The 14,105-nt window shown below is 36.5% G+C and overlaps 2 protein-coding genes across 2 annotated transcripts; one reads left to right on the plus strand and one right to left on the minus strand.

Moving 5' to 3' along the window:
- Positions 1-612: 612 nt before the first annotated feature.
- Positions 613-4,848, plus strand: LOC309500578 (uncharacterized protein). Its single transcript, XM_082172204.1, has 4 exons — positions 613-1,190; positions 3,023-3,258; positions 3,362-3,546; positions 3,696-4,848. The coding sequence occupies exons 1-4, from the start codon at positions 935-937 to the stop codon at positions 4,468-4,470; spliced, it is 1,452 nt and encodes a 483-aa protein (XP_082028330.1). The 5' UTR covers positions 613-934; the 3' UTR covers positions 4,471-4,848.
- Positions 4,849-6,006: 1,158 nt separating this feature from the next.
- Positions 6,007-13,536, minus strand: LOC309498615 (uncharacterized protein). The gene is made up of 13 exons (XM_082169438.1): positions 13,418-13,536; positions 13,228-13,320; positions 12,753-12,863; positions 12,602-12,670; positions 12,472-12,519; positions 12,176-12,301; positions 11,865-12,035; positions 10,437-10,882; positions 9,889-10,199; positions 8,557-8,735; positions 7,891-8,063; positions 7,355-7,569; positions 6,007-6,729 (listed from the first exon to the last, which is right to left on the minus strand). The coding sequence occupies exons 2-13, from the start codon at positions 13,297-13,299 to the stop codon at positions 6,485-6,487; spliced, it is 2,166 nt and encodes a 721-aa protein (XP_082025564.1). The 5' UTR covers positions 13,300-13,320; positions 13,418-13,536; the 3' UTR covers positions 6,007-6,484.
- Positions 13,537-14,105: the final 569 nt, after the last annotated feature.

The following is a 14,105-nucleotide window of genomic DNA, read 5'->3' on the forward strand; positions in this document are numbered from 1 at the left end:
TCTCAGACATCCACACATACTCAGAAACATCATTTTAGATCATTGAGCCATTAAAATGTTTCATAACACAGTCAATAGTGCCCCTGGTGGTAACCAGGAAAATAACGTGCATTTCCCCCCATATGTAATACCTATGTAGTGACGTCATCTGGTGGAAAACACTATATAATGCAAATATAATGTTTTTGCTTCAAAATGAAAGGATGTTTCAACATAAATCATGAGTCATGTATTAAAGTCCCTGTAAAGTCAAAATTAAGTATGTGTTCTGAGTTTGTCATACCACCGAAAAATGTGTTATTAGCCACCCAGCCCAATTTTAATGATTAAAAAAGCCGCCAAGTAAATAAAATAAGCTATCAAAATCTCGAAAAAATGAGCAGCAGTCTCAGCTCTCAAACGCTGGGGGCGTGTCCGCTGGCTGCGCTGAAACCACGCCCACTCGCGGGAAATATGACTCGCGCATATGGCAAGCCATTTTAACATTTAAAAGCTAATTTTGACTATCCGGAATTAACATTGTAGATATCAACAATGTCTTTCTGACTAGTCGTAATTACATTTTGGATAGGTGGAATTGTCATTCAAGATATCTGTAACGTATTTGTGACTAGTCGAAACGACAGATAGAGATATCTGTAATTCAGTTTTGACTAGGCAAAACTGAATTACAGATATCTGCAATGACGTCATTGAAAACGACATTCAACTAGTCACACATCTTAAATGACAATTGCAGATATCTGTAATTCAGTTTCGCCTAGGCAAATGAAAGTTAAAGATATCTCAAACGTCATTAAGACTAGTGTAAATTATTGTGCATGACGTTGCTCTATTTTAGATATCCATAAATACGTAATTTCCCCTCCCCGCCATAATCAAAGAAGAAGTGGGTTCATTTCCTTATTTCTGTGAATAGAAGAAGAAAGCAGTCATGGCGTTGGCTGTAATCGAAAAAACCACCAGAAAATGGCATGAAATTCAACGAGCCCTCACACAGGGGATTTGTGGAGAGAGAGAACGTCGTTCTATTGAACAGTGTGAAAGAAATCTCGGAAGAATTGAGCATTTGCTATCACCAGACACAAACAATGAACTCAAAAGCAGTTTGGCTCAACTAAAAACTCGAATAGACGCAAATTTCCATGCTGGGGAAGACAGACGTTTCTCTGTCAGGCGCATTAGTTCAGGTGAGTCTGTTTATCACTGCATTATCATTGCATTAACGTTAAAGGGGAAATCCGGCCGTTTAAAACATCTAGCGGGGTCTCCAACACGTCGCTCGCGAGCTACCAGTAGCTCGTGGCCTGATTTGAGGTAGCTCGCCAAGGGGCCGTTCACATATCGCGTCTTTTGCGCGCTCAAGTTCATTCAAATGTAGGCGCGCGAGAAGCGCGCTCATTTTTTCCAGGCGCAACTTTTCAGAATGCCACAAACCATTATGACAAGAACCAACCAATCATTACAGGTGTTTTTCTCTTATCTGTTAATAAATCTTGTAGCAAAGCTACAGCAAGCATTTTTCGGTGGTGGAAATCTTTGTCGTTGTGGAGAGCAGCGCATGGTTGCATAGTAACGACAGACGCCACAGGCAAATCGGACCGAATCTTACTATTAATAATAAAAAATAAGCTAATCATGTGCATTGTAAATATCATTAATTTATCTTTTTTGACTCATTCTTTTTATAAAAAATGATTTAAAGGCTGAAATATGTGAGGTTTATCTTTTTATAAAACCTTTTTTGCCACAACTTGATTTGAACTTGATGCATTAGTAGATAACGTTGCAAGACACTCTTTTAAAATCTGGCTATCATTTTTAATGTTATTATTTTAATGTTTATGTAAACAAAAAGTGCATATTGATGCTAATTTTATTTGTTATTTGCTGGTTTTCGACATAAAACTTGGTGAATTGATTTCATTGTGTAGTATTTATACTTTTTGAACAGGATTCTGTGATAACCGTGATCATTTTTGTACCATGAAATGAAATGTTCATGCCATTTCATTGTTATGATCAACTAAAAAATAATCTCTGATTCTGTTCTTTTCTCTGACATTTAAGGGTGACATATTTAGGCCTACAAAAACCCTTTTAGGTCTAAAACAGTTTTGATAGTTAATAATATGAGAGTTATAAGGCATTATTTAAGATATTTAAGTATTGTATTACATGAGTAGCTCTCGGCCACTTTCCTTTTTAATAAGAAGCTCTCAGATGAAAAAAGGTTGGAGACCCCTAGCCTATTGCTTTTCGTGGCTGCATAGACAGTAGAAAGGTTCACCGTGGGAGCTGTAAGAAGCAACAACAAAAAAATGACAATTTTTTTTTTTTTTTTTTTTTTTTTTTTCACATGGTATGAAACAAAAATAGTGACACTCGTGGTCTTTGGGGTCTATTGGACATTTAACATTTAATTTTGTAATAGATTAATAGTTTTTTTTTTTACAAATATAATTTTACTCTGTTTATTAATGTTTTTACTCAACATTTGTGCAGTTTTTGGAGGATTTATGATATATTTTAAATAAATATAAATATTTATTTATCATTGGACTCAAAATAGACAAAATTCATCATCAAAATCAGAACCAACGCACATAGAACCAGAATACATAGACAGAAATGAAAGAAATAAAGTGGCACACTTCCAACAATGCAAAAAACATCCACAATCCAAAATGATCATGCTCACACACACACACACACACACACACACACACACACACACACACACACACACACACACACACACACACATAGAGGAATACAATATACAGGAATAGGCCTACAGACTATAAAAAAAATGTTCTTATCATTTGTAAAATAAAATAATCTAAAATGCAGAACCACCACAAAAATAAATTGGTAACAGTAAGACGCATTGAAAATGTACACACACACACACACACACACACACACACACACACACGGCAAAGTGATTTATTAAAATTTTTAAACTGTAATTTCCAAAAAATGGGCAAAAATCTTACATTAAACCCTGTTCTTTTTGTAGGGAGAAGAGGCCGACCAGCCATTGATGTTACCAGAGAACACATTGAATTTCTGCTGAAGCAAGGCCATACAATTTCAAAAACTGCTGAAATACTGGGATGCTCCTCATCATTTCTGTACAAGAAATCAAAGTTGTTGGGTATACCTGTTAGAAGTATGCTGTCTGCAATAGATGATGGTGAACTAGAACAACATGTGAGGCAACTTCAGAGCCAATATCCTAATTCTGGAAATGAGGTAATTGGAGGTCTTTATCTTTAGGCTGTATTTAATTCACATTTGTGTGCCATTGTTTTGTGAATATCATGTCAATTTAGATCTTTTCACAAATCTGTTGCAGATGATAAGAGCCCTGTTGCACGCACAGGGTGTGCTTGTTACACGATCCAGGGTCCGTGAGATGTTGACACGGGTCAATCCTACTGCTGCTGCAAGGAGATGGAGCCAGACAGTTGCAAGACGTGTTTATCATGTACCTTACCCCAATAGTTTGTGGCACATTGATGGGAACATGCGTCTCATAAGGTTATTATTACCAGACTTGTCATACTTTTTAATATTTTGAAAAGAACTTCAGCAAATAAAAAAAAATGGAGTTTACAGCTATATTGTTTGCAGACTACTGTCAATAGTATCATCATTTTCAAGTAATATTTGTTTTTCAACCTTTCTAGATGGGGCTTTGTGATTCATGGTGCAATTGATGGATACTCCCGTCTGATTACTTACCTCAACTGCAGCACAGACAATCGTGCCACAACAGTACTTTCTCAGTTTTTGAAAGCAACATGCCTCTATGCCTTACCATCAAGAGTCAGATCTGACCATGGTGGTGAAAATGTCCTTGTGGCTTTATTCATGCATCTAGTTCAAGGACTTGAACACAGAGGTTTCATAACCGGACAATCAGTTCACAATCAGAGAATTGAACGCCTTTGGCGTGATGTATTTTTGCATGTTTTGCAGCAGTTTTACCTTATGTTCTACTCCTTAGAGGATTCAGAGGTTCTAAACCCAGATGATGATGTCCACAGACTTTCACTGCATATTGTTTATCTTCCTGAGATTCAAAAAAGACTGGAGCAGTTTAGACAGGCCTGGAACCTCCATCCGTTGCGAACAGAAAATAATCGCACACCAACTCAACTCTGGACAGAGGGCATGCTCAAAAACATTGCAACAGACAGCACAGCTGTCAACAATGTGTTTGGGGAAAATCCCTACAGCGACCAAAACATTGATGCCATCCTAGCGCAGTATGGAATTCAAACACTGCCTACACTTGATGAGGAAGAGTTCCCAGCTGTTAATGTAGAGCCACCTCAACTCATCCTCACTCAGCAACAACAGACATCTGTACACAATGCAATCCAACACCTTTCTGATCTAAAGATAAAATATCAGGCTTGCTGTACTGCAATCATCAGTATTTTGCAAACTCAGGTATAGTCCAATTCCAAGCCCAGAGACAAAAGTTTATTGGCTGCATATATTATCCAGGACTGTAAGACATTTTTAGTTTAAACAGCTTTAAGTTATATTTTCTGTTCAAATAAGGCGGTATGGTCGGTGCAGCTGCAGCTGATGGAGCGAATGCCAGATGTGCTAGATTTGTGGGTGCCAGTCCAAACATTGGCAGTAACAGCACTGTTGGTGCTGTGTTATGTTTTATTGTCTTTTTTTTTGTAGTATTGTTGGCTGACAATATTTGTATTGTTCCTTTCTACTCCCATTGTGTTATAATTTGTAGAAAAAAGCAGAAAAGCATCTAATTAGTATGAATGAGATTTAAATGTTGAACTCTTAATGTATGAAATATGTGAAACATCTTAAAGGTATAGCGGAGGATCTTTCCAAATTTTAGATAAGACCCGCCCTCTCCACTTTTTGAAAAGTTTGATTGATTCACCAGAATGATTGACAATTAGGAGGACCAATAGTTTAGACTACCCACCAGGAAGTAAAACATCCTCCGCTATACCTTTAAGGTTTAAATGGAATATGAATCAATAGACAAGACTTGAAAATGCATGAAAAAGAAATTCAATGAATCCTTGGAAAAGTGGAGAAGGATCTAACTATTTTGAATGGGATTGAAAAGATGAATAAAAAAAGATGAATAAACTGGTAATGTATGAAAAAAGATTGAATGTTTAATGGCTTGAATGAGAATTTTAGATCAACAGATTTAACTGCCAAAAATTCCTTAAAGGGATAGTTCACCCAAAAATGAAAATTCTGTCATCGTTTACTCACTCTCAAGTTGTTCCAAACCTGTATGAGTTTCTTTGTTCTGCTGAACACAAAGGAAGATATTTGGAAGAATGTTTGTAATCAACAGATCTCGGTCCCCATTGACTTCCATAGTAGGAAAAAAATATACTATGGTAGTCAATGGGGACCGAGATCTGTTTGGTTACAAACATTCTTCCAAATATCTTCCTTTGTGTTCAGCAGAACAAAGAAACTCATACAGGTTTGGAACAACTTGAGAGTGAGTAAACGATGACAGAATTTTCATTTTTGGGTGAACTATCCCTTTAACATCAATCCATTAGTCACATTACTGGGGAATCCGTCCAACCAAAGGATAGAACGTTTGTGGAGGGATTCATTCTACAGCATATTCTACAGTCTTGAAGATTCTGAACTGCTTGATCCCAGCAACGACCTTCACAAAGTTTCAACATGGCATTGAGTTTTTGCCCACAGCTGAAAATTAAGAAATCCCAGCTGTAACTGTTGAACAGCCTCAAATTAACCTTACTCCTCAGCAAATGGAAACGGTTTCCCATGCTATTGACCATATTACAGATTTGAAGATTAAGTTTCAGGTTTGTTGTGCAGAAATTGCTAATGTTTTGGTAAACTAGTGTTGCAGATTAGAGTGTGTTATAAAGAATGTCATTCTTTTGTAATATTTTAATATGTAAAAGTTTTAACTACAAGAATGCTCTGTTGAAGAATTAATAGATGCTTAGATGCTAACATTGAAAAATTGTTTTATTTTCGATGAAAAGCTGGTGTACAAGTGAGAGAACCTGAACAAACAGTTAATGAGCAATGTAACACTGTTTTTCCACAATAAACACGAACATGCATAATGCAGAACAATGCATTTTATTTTGCAATGGATGCACATCTCAAACATATTGGACTTCAAGGTGCTTCTTAAATGGAAATTTAAATGTATAAAAGCTGTACTCAGTTGTAACTGTACCTAAAATTACTTAGTGTAAAAAGGTAGGCTAATATTAAAGCTTAAAGCATGAGACTTCTGTAAGTCAAATCATTGACAACATTTTTATTTTATTGCTGAACTATTCCAAAAGTGTAAAAAGGTAGGCTAATATTAAAGCTTAAAGCATGAGACTTCTGTAAGTCAAATCATTGACAACATTTTTATTTTATTGCTGAACTATTCCTTAAAAGAGGAAAAATTTACATTATTTTTTTAACCATATCAGGCAACACCAAAATATGGGCTCTGCATGATTCCCTCTGTCATGTAGGTCTTGAACATTTCATATTCTGTGTGTATCGGCAGTCGGAGTATAATGAGGCAAGTATTGGCCTCTGGAAAGATTTTCCTGTCTTGATGGAGGAACTCTATTTCTGGGCGGTGGGGGAAACCCAGAGGTGGCACTGTGGAGGCTCCAGTGGCAAACTCCATTATCATTTCAAGAGTGACTCCATCAGTCTCTCCCTCTGTAAAATATATGTACAGAAAAAAAAAAAAAAAAAAAAAAAGAAAAAAAAATCACAAACCTCAAAAGACTAACCTAAAATGTGTGGTACATGCAGCTCTTTGACAGCGATATTTTGATCTAAACAGAGCCAGCCTGTCTAATTATGACTACATCTAGCTGCAGGGTTTCTATATATTGTCTGATTAAAAAAAATAAAAAAAATAAATACAACCCTAAGTATTTGTTCTGCATAATGGTTAGATTTACCAAAAATCAGTTAATTTTTCACTTCAAACACTTGTTTTCTTTAAATCTAAGTCACTGTTTTTATTAATCACTGTTTATAGAGGACCAATAGCATAAAACAAATACAAATGAAACATTACAAGAGAATTAAAAGCTACATAAAGTAGCGTTAGCATTCTAGCTATTAATTTAACTGCTCCTTTAAATGTGTCCTGCTCATAATGAAAGTCTGAATATAAATATTTACTGTAATTGTAATGATTCAGGACAAGGCACAAATACAATTTGGAAAATGGATTTAAGTATTCACTCATTATACTGTAGAAATTTTAAACATGTTGATTTTTTTTTTTTTTTTACATGGCATACCTTTAACATTACATAAAAACATGTCATACCTTCAACATCGATCAACCAGTCCCTCCAGTAGCATATGGTCTGGTTTTCCTTTGCCCTTCTGTTGCTGCCTTGTGGGGAAAAGTTCACATAAAAAAGACTGCAGAGGTCCTTTGCTTGAAGGGGCCTCTGCTCATTGACAAACATGTCATTAAAAAGTGCAGGATATTTCTGCATCTCTTCCAGTAAACCGAGAGTTTGCAACCCTTCTGAAAACCTGCATAACAAACATAGCAGTCAATGGAAGTTTCAAGCTGATGATAGTTATGTTGTCAAAAAGTAAAGGCTTAATTTACTTCACCCAAAAAAAAAACGATTCCGTCATTAATTACTCAGGTCAACCCGTAAGACCTTCGTATACTGTATGTTTTCAACACAAAGGGTGTTCTATCATTACAACTCTCAGGAGATGTTAGCATGGTAGTATCTTTATTTGTGTTCTGGAAGTTAACTAAAGTCCTGGGGTGTGGAAACCCATGAGGGTGAATAATTAACAGAATTTCAATATTTGGGCAGACTAACCCTTTAAATCACTTACTGGTCCAAGGCAGCCCGCAGTCTGCCATTCACAAAGAACTCTGCAGCTGACTGGACAAGAGAGTTCCTTTCTGTCAAGTGTGATATATATCTCAAGGCACCGATGATACTTAAGCTGTCTGCTGCTTCTGCAATGGCACAATTTGCCTCCTGAACAGTTGTTGCTTCCTGTATCTAAAACAGTTGCGAAAAAAGAATGAAACTGTTAAGCAAAGAGAAACATTCACCCTGATGGTGGAAAAGCAGCTCTAGATGCCCTGTGTTCTGTATGACACTGATGCCTGCTCAAGCAGAGCTGAGCAACATGTACCCATTAACTGTTTTTATATGTACTTTGAAAGCTGTAGCTCACAATTATGGTTACATTTACATTTCTGTATTTACATTACATTTCTGACACACACTTGTGGGTGTTTGGTCAATCACAATGCACTGGGTCAGCTGACCATTCAGAGCAGATGGAAGGAGGGGCTTTGTAGAAAACATCACATTTGATAGAGGCTGGGCATAGAGGAGCTAAAATAATGCACTGCATATAAAAATAATGTGTTTTTTTTAACGTTGAAGCATGTCAACACATTTTACAAATACACAAAATAATGATCTTTAATAATAGCATCATATAACACCTTTAAACAATTATTTAAATTCTCAAACATCTCCATACCTTAATTAGTTGCTCCCTCAATGTATGATCTCCAACCTCATCCACTGAGGCAGAGGATGTTGGCATGCCACAGATCTGCTGAAAAAGCCTTTCAGAGAAGAAATGTGGGCCAACTCCTCCATGGACGACACACATAGCAATCATCTTCCCCACTGATGCATACAACCCATTCTCCAAAGCTAAAGTAAAACAGAAGAAATATTGATGTCAGAAATTCCTACAGAACCATTCTAAATACTTTTTTAATATTCAAGTTAATATTTTACCCCTCAGTCACTCCTTATTAGAATTCAGGAGATCTGATCATAATTGGACAATTTTAAATGCAGGAGAAAACAGGACTGTCATCCTTACATTCTACAGTCTTACATTTCTAATGTAACTGAGGAAAACAGACACATTTTTTAAACAGATTCATCTTTTTGACTCTTTGTAGGTCTCATCTTTGTCCAAATTCTTTTTTCTTAGAATTGCATAATATGAACTAACAACTGCAAGTTATATACTCAAAATTGTGTACTATAAAGTCATGACTGTGAGATATAAACTTTATAAGTCAACTCTATAAGCTTTATAATCACAATTGCAAGTTTATATCCCATAATTCTGAGAAAAAAAAAAAAAATTGCACAATTGGGAGCAAAAAGTCAGAATTGTTAGATAAAAAGTCAGTTACCTTTTTTATTTTGTGGCAGCTTCCACAAAAACATCTTTGCATATGAAACAGTTATATACACACACATGTGTAACTATTGAATACTTTTACAAATTTTTATTATAACAGCTGTATAGAATAACAAAGTGTGAGGTGTAGATTATAGGATTATATTTAGATCTACCCTCATCACCTGAAAGGTTGCAGGAAAGAGCACTGAGCATTAATCAAGTGAATGCAGTGATCTCATCTTTGCAACATGATTTCTGCGTTCTCACAAAATCATTTTATCATAACTAATAGTGCAAACAAGGTGTAAATAGCATGAGACTACAGTGTAGCACTGTCATTATAACGGACATTTTACGAGTCTGGATTCAATAAAACCCTTGAATAAAACCCTTTACTGGACTACCAAGTTAGATATTTCTGAAACAAGCAGAATGTTTTAATAGTACAATGTGAAACTTAGGAAATTTGATTTGTCAGTTTATGAACCCTCAAAAAATACAAACACAAAAGATCAAAAAGACTATTCGACTGTTAAGGTGGAATCCAAAAGCATCATCTGACCAGTAGTGGTGGGAGAGAAAAAAAAAGCATTTTTTTCATGGATACCGAATAGCATTAAAACATAACCTGACACAAAAGCTTTCTGTTTTAACAGGAGTACTGACCTTGTGTGTCTAGAGCCAAACTCCGGTCTTTCTCATGGCCCTGAAAGACATTTGATTGATGGATGGCCCGCATCAACAACCGCAAGTATTCTCTAGTAGGGCCGCCTTCATCTATTGCCCCTTCCCCATTTTCCTCAGCATCAACAAACACTACATCTAATTTTGCTTGTGGGTTGAATCGTCGCCGCTTGACAGCTTGCAGGCTGCACTGTAGTATGTTTTCTCTGAACACATTTATTTGGTTTGCTGTCGGGCAGATGTTTCCATCGATTTTGCTTTGCAGTTTTTTTAGAATGGTCTGTAGGTCAACCCTGCAAGAGACAAAGATTGGATTGTTTTTAGTCAAATGCTGAACATTATGGTATATTTTAGAATATTGCTAGTTGCATAAAGCCCCGCTCACACATGCAGGGACTTCCAGTCACAATGCAACCTCATCCCATTAATTTTTATATGGAAGAGTTGGTGGCTTTGTGTGCGAGTGTTTGTTAATTTGCGAATGCATAAAAAGTATTTAACTAAGTAAATAAGCATATATAGGAACATACTCATCTAGGGCCACAGACCTCCCTTGATCTATTAGGGATAGATCTACAATGTCTGATTGCTGGGGAGATGGAAAACTAAGTGGTGTCTCTTCATCAATATCAATGACAATTGGCTCTGTAGGTTGGTCTTCAAAATTAAAATGAATGAATGGAGTCTGGGCTGTGAACAAAGCCGCAGAGGCCAGAGCGACTGGAGACTGGGCAGAGGCCAGAGAGACCGGAGACTGGGCAGAGGCCAGAGCCACTGGAGACTGGACTGGGGATAGAGCCACTGGAGACTGGACTGGGGATAGAGCCACTGGAGACTGGACTGGGGATAGAGCCACTGGAGACTGGACTGGGGATAGAGCCACTGGAGACTGGACTGGGGATAGAGCCACTGGAGACTGAACAAAGGGCGAATCCACTGGAGGCTGGGCAACATTTACAGGGTCACAGTGTTTTTCCTGAAATGAAACACAGACATTAATGTAGACTGTAATCACTGACTGAACACAACTGTACTGACTATACATTTGGGCATGATGAGTTATAATCGGTCATGTACTGGATTTTATTTGGTAAATGTGTTTCCATCTTAGTTTATGTGCATGTTTTCATGCAAAATGCACAGAAATAGGTGGATGGACACATAGCGAGGTTTCAAACATGCGAGACCAATGGAGAGGGGGTTTGAGTCACTAATAATAAATGTCAACTGATAAAAGTGTTTATTTAATGTTATCCATGTTATATTTCATCTTAACTAACAATGTGAACTTTTAAAAAGATCCATTATGTCATCAAGTTTTAAATGCATTATTATGCATGAATTCTAGAATTCTAGAAGAGTCTTTAGAGTCTTTACAGGCTTTCCTGTAGCTCAAACAGTAGAGCGTTGGCACTAGCAATGCCAAGGTCATGGGTTCGATTCCAAGGGAAAGCAAGAACTGACAAAATGTAAAATGTGTATCTTGAATGTAGAGCGTCGCTTTACATTACGCGTAAGTCGCTTTAGATAAAAGCATCTGCCAAATGCATAAAAGTAAATGTCTTTACATGCAAGGCCCATAAATGTTCTCTCAGGCTAGTAGCAAATTAAATTGTGGAGGATATTAACTGTGAAAAGATGATTGACAGGCCAGTTTATGGTGTCCGTTAAAGACACAGTTTTATGACTGGATAGTATGTCCCAAAAGCTTGCCTAGTCTTCTCTCACACACTCAAAAGTATGTACTTTTTCTTCACAAAAAGAGCACATACTTTTAGGGCATGGTATAAGTAGGTAAACTGGGATGCGGGGATTCTTAACAAGCCTTAAGATAAAATTTAACAGGGACAATCAGGCCAAAAAAATTATAACTTATCAATAAAAGGTAATGCATATGGCCAAATCAAAATCATTATGAAAAAAAAATTTGTTCAAGTGATACTGTCGTAGTAACTTACCAGATAATCAAAAGGTGATGTCCAAAGGACATACAATGTAGAGAACGGTTTGATTCCATGATCTGAAATTGACCCAGTAGAAGTGCTCTCTATAGCATTTGAAGAAGTAGCTTCCTGGATTCTGAACACCTCACTGGCCATTTCATCTGTTCCAATAAAATCAAACAAGACCTAAAAACAAAGAGGCCATGATGGCAAATATTAATTAATAAAGAAATCCAGAAATGAGGAAAAATAAATGAGAAAAAAATAACTAAATAAAACATCCATGTAAAAAAAACCTTAATCCTTCTTCACAATGAACGTCTTACTTGAATTGGATCAGACATGATGAACTTCCTCTTATTCACATCTCCATTTGGATATTTGGCTTTCAGATATTTTCCATCACGAGGTTCAACACGGGCTGCCATTCGCTGGCGTCTTTCCTCAATGGCCTAAAAAAAAAAAAAAGATAATATATATAAATAATATTGTATTATATATTATATTTTTATATATATATATATATATATATATATATATATATATATATATATATATATATATATATATATATATATATATATATATAAAATTAAACAAAATATTTAGTGGCAGCACTAACCTTTTTGCGCTTTTCTTCCAGAACCTCATAGCAGTGCCTCCTTCTGTCCTGCAATACCATATATGTAATACACATTTTTGTTTTAAACAAAATTTAACCTTGGCAAGCAAACTGCGAATAGTCAAATTACCTTTTCTATATCTGCCAACAAAGAAGCATTATATTCTTCATCTTGCTGGGAACGTACAGCTCGCCACTCCTGAAGGACATAAAGTACAACTATGAGTCACAAATCAGTCATATTTACAAACATTGACAACATCAAAAATAACTTCACTCACACGGAGATTTACAGATTCTGTAGTCTCAGCACTGAAGGAGATTTCATCAAGTGCTGTAGTGCTGGATGGTTGTTGTGAGTTCTGGGGAATGGCAGCGGATGGTGTCATTACCTAAGAGAAGACAAAAAATATTTAATGACAAAGAATTTGTTATAGTCACTGCACAGTAAAGAAGTTACTTGAACTGTCACCTAACATTAAATGTGCACTGTGCATAAACATATCATTTATATTAAGGTTAAATGAAAGGCCAATTCAACTGAATTGAAACTGAAAATATCCATAGGTAGAAAAATTACAAAAACTGTTATCCTAGGGAATGTAACTGCTCAGACATCACACAGAATAAATAGATGCATCTTAATACTGTACATAAAAAAAAAAAGGGGGTTATATTTGTATTTGCCACTCATCACTACAAAGTGTATAGTGGACATAACAAAATCATTAGATGTGCAATCATTTTAATATGGACCTGATCTGAAACCACTTGTGAGGTCTCCTCTACTGCTGGAGCTGCGAGTGGTGGGAATGAATTCTGGGACATGGCAGAGGGTGGTGATGTTACCTGAGCAGAGGGTAACTTCAGTTATAGGCATAGACATTACAGAGAACACATTTATATGATTGTAGTATGATATAAATCCCTGTGTATAATTCCATACCTGCAAGACAGTGGCTCGTGGCACGATGTAAAGCCTGCTTTTGCCAACAACTGCTTTCAGTTCCTTCACAGAACTAACTTGCAATTTCTGGATTTTGCGTCCTTTGCCTGTCCTTGCCAATTCAAAGCCTACCAAATTTAAACTGATACGAGGGTAGCTTTGCAAACAAAGTTGTTCAATTCAGATAAACTCCAGTTTAACACAATCTTTGAGTTTGTGCATCCAGCCTCCGTTGACTCATGCACAGGTTTTCCTAAAAATGGAAAAGTAAACATCAGTATAATCGGTTCCTAGTGGCAAAGTAACATTCATTAGTTGCTGCAAGATCTTTCAGGACTCCTAGCATTCAGGACTCATTTTCAGACATAATCGTGTTGCCAAACCCCAAAAGTAGACCTGAGGGTTGTTCCATAAAAGATGCTAAGAAAAGCGGGGATTAAACTCCAAAACCAGACTTGAATGAGCCTAACAAATAAGTTGGGGCTAAAGTGGTTCCATAAAAGGTAATTGAAGTTCAGGCAATCTCACTAATTTGATCCAGGTTTATCTAGTCTAGATAATTGCGTGTGCACGCGTTTCTGAAGCAGCCCTAGAGGTCGATCACAGATCAAATCGATCCACCATCAAACAGTGTATATTTTGTGCTGTTTTATGCGTTTGTGACATGTTTAGTTTTTTCCTCAGTGTA

Source organism: Leuciscus leuciscus (genome assembly GCF_965113295.1).
Source record: "Leuciscus leuciscus genome assembly, chromosome: 1".
Lineage (NCBI taxonomy): Eukaryota > Metazoa > Chordata > Actinopteri > Cypriniformes > Leuciscidae > Leuciscus > Leuciscus leuciscus.